General features: G+C 44.0%; 1 protein-coding gene across 1 annotated transcript in view; it reads right to left on the minus strand.

Annotated features, from left to right (window-relative positions):
- The window catches only part of LOC104526850 (protein FAM234B), a gene marked incomplete at its 5' end in the record, with an annotated part of 9,331 nt that extends 4,230 nt beyond the window's left edge, over positions 1-5,101 (minus strand). The window contains 4 exons of the mRNA XM_010170421.1: positions 3,006-3,149; positions 3,761-3,902; positions 4,250-4,397; positions 4,853-5,101. Of these exons, the coding sequence (XP_010168723.1) occupies positions 3,006-3,149; positions 3,761-3,902; positions 4,250-4,397; positions 4,853-5,101 (683 nt within the window). The remainder of the gene's footprint in view (positions 1-3,005; positions 3,150-3,760; positions 3,903-4,249; positions 4,398-4,852) is intronic.
- Between the last annotated feature and the right edge of the window lie 423 nt (positions 5,102-5,524).

The raw sequence follows: 5,524 nt of genomic DNA on the forward strand, positions 1-5,524 counted from the left end.
GAAATGGCTCTTAATATACTCACCCTTAATGTCAGCCTATAATTCTTTGTTTTCTTACTGCTGGCAGTTTTACAAGCCTTTTTATAACCTTCACCAATTTAAATGAAGTCTTCTCTCATCCTCTCCCTTCTGGGTGACATAACACTATTACTTGAATATATCTCATTATAACTGTTTTCTAACCATCTTGCTTGCCTTTGGCTTTCTGAGTCTTATCTCTGTCTTCCTTAAACTCACCACAGCTAGACACAAGGTTCTAAATAAGCACAAACATTCTTTAAAATTTACAGAATCAGAGATTTTATGTCAAGGCAGCATTATCAGAGTATGTCCTCCTTCCTCTTGTTTATGACAGATTGCTGTATTTCACTGAATTAACCAAGTATCAATAGGCTGACTTTGACTAGATCTACCAGCCATGAGGTTGCTACAGAAATACAAAGACGAGATGAAATCATCACTTCTCGTGACACCCAGTTCTAATGATTAATCTCACCCAAAGAAACATACTTGTATTTTCATTTTCTTAAACATAAATGGCTTTCGCTCCAAGGCACTCGCTCTTGCTATGGCAAGATTAAAATGCCTGTTCTCTTCTATTACTTACAGACGCTTATGAGCTCACCTCTCAGGCTTCTCTTTGATCATATAAATGCACTGACTTAAATCTTCCATGCTAAAGCATTTTTTCCAGCCCTTTTCTCACTTTTTTTCCAGCTTCCCCTTTAAAATGTGCATACCAGAATGGCTCCTAACAGCAATGCCACAGTACAGCAGTGACTTGACTATTTATACTTACTACATCAAACAATGTCATTTGCTTTACAGACACCTTTGGCAACCAGAACTAATGCTTTCAAGGCAGTATCATGGGACACTCCTATAGCTTGAAAGCTCTCCAGTAGCAAAAGGAAGTAGTAGGTAGTTCTACCCTATGGGCACAAACTTAAAATCTCTCCTAAGGTGCCCCTTCTCATGTCCCTTACGGGTTTCAGTCAGCAGCAGATCCCATAAACCGAATGCAGACAGAGATGCTACCAATCAACTGAAAAATCCCCTGGGCACTTTCTTCAATGAACCAGAAGGCTAGTAATTATTCCTGCTCAACAGTAATCCCCACAGCAACCTGCTATTAATCCTCTCTCATCTGAAACATCCATTTACAACACAATTTTCAACTGCTTATTCAATTTCATGGTCTCTGAACTTCGGCCTTGTTTTATGACAACTGATTCTCCTTTATGGTTTTCCAGGGATCTTGTCAAAAGCTATCTGGAAATGCAGCACATCTGTAGCAGCCAGGTTGTTTTTCTCAGAGACTGTTCCCAAAGGGCTGGCCTCAGACTGCCTTGCTGGAGTGGTATGCTTGGGGTAGGTTTACCCAGGAAAAGGGGAGCTCTCAGCTGGCTCTGTAAGCTTTGTCTGATGAGGAACTGGGATTCAGTCTGTTTGACTCTGTGGTGACATGCCTGAGCTGAATTTGTTCCTCAGCTGTGTTGCTTAAGCAGAACTTCTCTAAGTCCTAAAAAAAATGTACCCTCTTAAATAAATGCTTGTGCACAATATATTCAGTCTACCAGATTTCGTCTCCCTGAGAAAACAGGCAGTCCAGGACTTCAGCACAGTGGCATTGAACAAGACTTGCTTTCATCATTTTTCAGTACCTATCTGGCAGCTCCTGTAGATGTGTCACACGCTGTCCTTTGAGAGGTCACAGAACGACAGAAAACAGGGCTGGAGTGCAGCAACCTGGAATATTAGTTGTCCAGAGGCTGTGGAGTCTCCATCCTTGGAGATATTTAAAACCTGATAGCCCTGAGCAACTTGCTCCAGTAAGTGTGTGCTTGAGAAGGTAGGTTGGACTAGGCAATTTCCAAAGATGCCTTCCAACCTCAACCATACCGTAATTCTGTGAATGGAACAGGTAAAGCAGTTTTCAACCTTTCATGATTTGAACCCAAAGAAAGTTTCCAATTCATTAGTGGGTCCATTTAGAAATTTCTTGTGTGTAACTGATTTTACAGAATCCATGAACTGACTTTGCTTAGTCAGTACACACTTACCCTTTAAACTAGACCCCAGACACATCCAAAAGTCTACAGACTCTGAGTCCAAAACACTTCCAGTCCATCTCCTTTCCCCACAGCACAATCAATTAGCCATAAGCCACTCATAGAGCCATTGCTTATGTCACCCATCAACCCTCAAGAATGTGGACCTGAATATCAAACATAGCTGAACAACAATTTGTTTTACTTAATGAAGTTCCAATGCCTTCTTCCTATAGATGCTCTTGACAGTCAGGTAACACTGAGCTTAGAGCTGCTTTCTTTCCTCTAGATAGGAGAGCAAGCAATTTGTTTCCTACGTAATTTCCCTCAACTGTGCCCAACTGTCCTTTGCAAATATTTAATACTGGGAAAGCTGAAATTGCTGGTCATTATCAACCCACGAGATCTGCAAATTACTTAATTTCCATGTGTGAAATTAGAGGATGAGCAGTATTATTTTAAGGTTTACATTTAGTATAGATGATGCACTGACTGCCATCACAGTGTTCATTTTCAACTTTCAAGGAACATTAAGATCTGTGGGCCATATTCAGACAACTTCTCTAAATACTTAACATCACTAACGCAACTGCTCCTCTCCACTGAGCTGGAAAGTGGCAGCCCTGAACAGCTGATGGGCTTAATCACACACCAGTAATCCCCTGAATTCCAGTGCCACAACATTCCCATGACATCAGTGTTGGATAACTGATCAAGAACCTTATTTGTGATCACTCACAAGCACACAGCTCAGTTTTCCAGTTTTCTGTTCCTTGCTCCCCCTGCCCTCCTCACTTGCTCAGCAATGCATCTCCATACCTCTGGTTCTTAGATTTCTCTGCAGACTCGGAGAATTCTTCTCAATCGCTTTCTAAGGAGCACATGCGCTTACAAGTGAAAGGCAGGAAATGGTACAGGAAGAAATAGGACAGAAAAATGTTCCCAGTATGTAACCTGCTGATGTTCTGCAGTTCCAGGGTCCAGTGGGGCTCCAGGTCCTGTCCCCGTAGTAGGATCAAGCCCTCTTTGGTTGTGATGAGCAGGCTGCTGCAATTTGTGTCGGGTATCTTCATCGTCTGCAGGAAGTCAACACCCCCACTGGTACAAACAGAAAGCAGAGAGGAGATTCTGAGGCTTGTATGTGCATATCTCAGCACTAGCTGCCTGTCCACATGGCAATTCTTCCTATCTAAGATTTCAATTAATCTTGGAGAAGCCCACCTTTTCCTTAGTAATGGAGCTTAGCTTCATTTGGGGGTTTCTCAGTTAAGTGGGCTAAATTCGGGTGTGGCATCTTCTGAACATCTTGATTTTCTACAAAAAGCATGGAGTCTGGGGGTTCAGATTTGTTCCTCCATTTATTCCTATCCAGGCTGACCTTGATTACAATTTGGCAGTAAAGAAGAAAGAGTTGAGAAACCCAGGCCCGCAATGCTGTACACAGACAGAGCTGCCCAAACAGACTCCATTAGCTGGGAACATCTTTTTTTCCTCCAGGTATGCACAGGGGGTGGAAGAAAGGAACAAGGAGCAGGAGAAGGAAAGGATTCCCTTTTATCATACTCTGCACTTCTTTTGCCAGGATAACCACAAGATGGAGGAAAAAATGGGTTCCCCAGACTACTGTTATCAACTGTGTGAGCACTAAGAGTGCCTATGCTCCCCTTCCTCTCCCAGCAGAAGCAAGATGACAAGTCCATCTCTCCTACCTGTAAATGTCAATGAGCTCTGACAGGTTGACAGATCTGCGCTTTTCCCACTCTGGCTCCTCCTGCTGCAGCATTGCAGAAAAGCTGTCCCGGTTTCTGGCTTGGGTTAAGATATCCCTCAGGGCAACTGCTTGAACATTACCTGCCAGGAAGAATAAAGATGAAGAATCCTGCCTGCAAAATTCCCTAGTAGCATGAAGGGTCCTTGGGACCACTGCAGTTGTGGAGGAAGGCAAGGAAAGGCCCAGAGCTGGAACTTCCCTGGCATGATGCACCTTTGGAAAACTCCAAGGTATTCCAGGCTAGCAGGCATTGGTGCTCCTGCACTTTTCTACACCATGTCAGTGAGACCTGTTCCCATGCCCTCTACTCTTAGCTTTTACAGCAGAAGGCATGGTAGAAATATTGCAGGGATGCTCTGGATCATTTTAGGTAAAATGAGTGTTTTCTCAGTAAGGTGAAGTGCTGGAGAGCCAAGGTGCATCTTACCAAAACCAAACAGGATGTAGATATCTCCCCGGCTGGTGATGTGGACTTGAGGACCAATCACTTTCCCTTCTCCATTGGTGCTGTACTTCACAGGCCCACCTAAAGCAGTTCCAGTCTTTCCTGACACCAAGATGAAAACCAAATCAGGCTGCAAAGAGAAAGATGTAGAGATTTTCAGCAGTGCTTTCATGCACTTGTGCTCTCAGAATCTTCCCTGGTCTCCACAGCATGAAGCTCCATTGCTCTTTCCCCCCACAGCAAGGTCTAGCTAGTGGTCTCTTTCTCTTTGCTGTCTGGCTTCCTGGGAGTTGTACATCCACACTTTTATCTTGATGGCAAACAGAAAATTCTCAAGTCTCAGCTAGGGGTAAATACTGACCCTTCTGTTCATTCCCAGCTGACAAGAAATGCAGGTAGCGTCATTATTGCTTGATCTCACTGCTCTGACTTATTAAAAGAAAAAGGGTGCTTTTCAGGGAAATCTAAGATAAATGAAAATTATGGGCTGTTGCAGCACCTGTTACAGCCTTTCCACATCAGGCTCCCTGTTCTTCCTCTAGATAGTCAAGGTCATTTCAAACCTTGAGCAGAGGTATGCTGTACCTGTGTCTCTTTGAGAGCCAGAACGACAATATCCCTAATCCCATCTCCATCTACATCCGGAAGAGTTGCAGCTGGTGCAGCCAGGATCCCACTTGAAAGGTGGATGGAGTTCAGCTTCCAGATGGTCTTGCCTGCAGGAAGAACAGGATGAAAGAGACCTGCAGCACTTGGGGAACCGGTGGGTATGCCCAGAAGGTTCCACAAAACCTTCTTGAAGGAGGGAGCAAGAGAGGTTGTTTCCCCTGTTCTCTGAGAAAAGGAAAGACAAGACTACAAACTGGGGCAAGCTGCAGTGGGAAGCAAAGTCCTACCCCCAGCACTTCTTCAGATTGTCTCTGAATCATGCCTCAAGTCCTGCTGTGCTTCCTTCTTAGCATCTCTCTAGAAAGACCTGAGCCCAAAACAATTTGTGAAATAGCAGAGAATTATTTGAGGTTCACTCTTGGAAGGAGAACCTAAATGGGAGTGCTGCTCTGCAGGACAGCAGTTATTTTCCTCAGCCAGCAGTAAAGCCTGTAGGTAGATGCCAGAAAAGGGAACAGATGGGCAGTTCTGATATTCAAAGTGCAAATCTGTGTCTCAGTTAAATTCCCAGCAGCAAATAGCCACTCCAGCATGGCGTCCTCACTCCACCTCAGGCTGAAAGCATGTTAACATGTCATGTCAAATGGT

The sequence above is a fragment of the Antrostomus carolinensis genome, unplaced genomic scaffold (genome assembly GCF_000700745.2).
Source record: "Antrostomus carolinensis isolate BGI_N321 unplaced genomic scaffold, ASM70074v2 scaffold21066, whole genome shotgun sequence".
Taxonomy (NCBI): domain Eukaryota; kingdom Metazoa; phylum Chordata; class Aves; order Caprimulgiformes; family Caprimulgidae; genus Antrostomus; species Antrostomus carolinensis.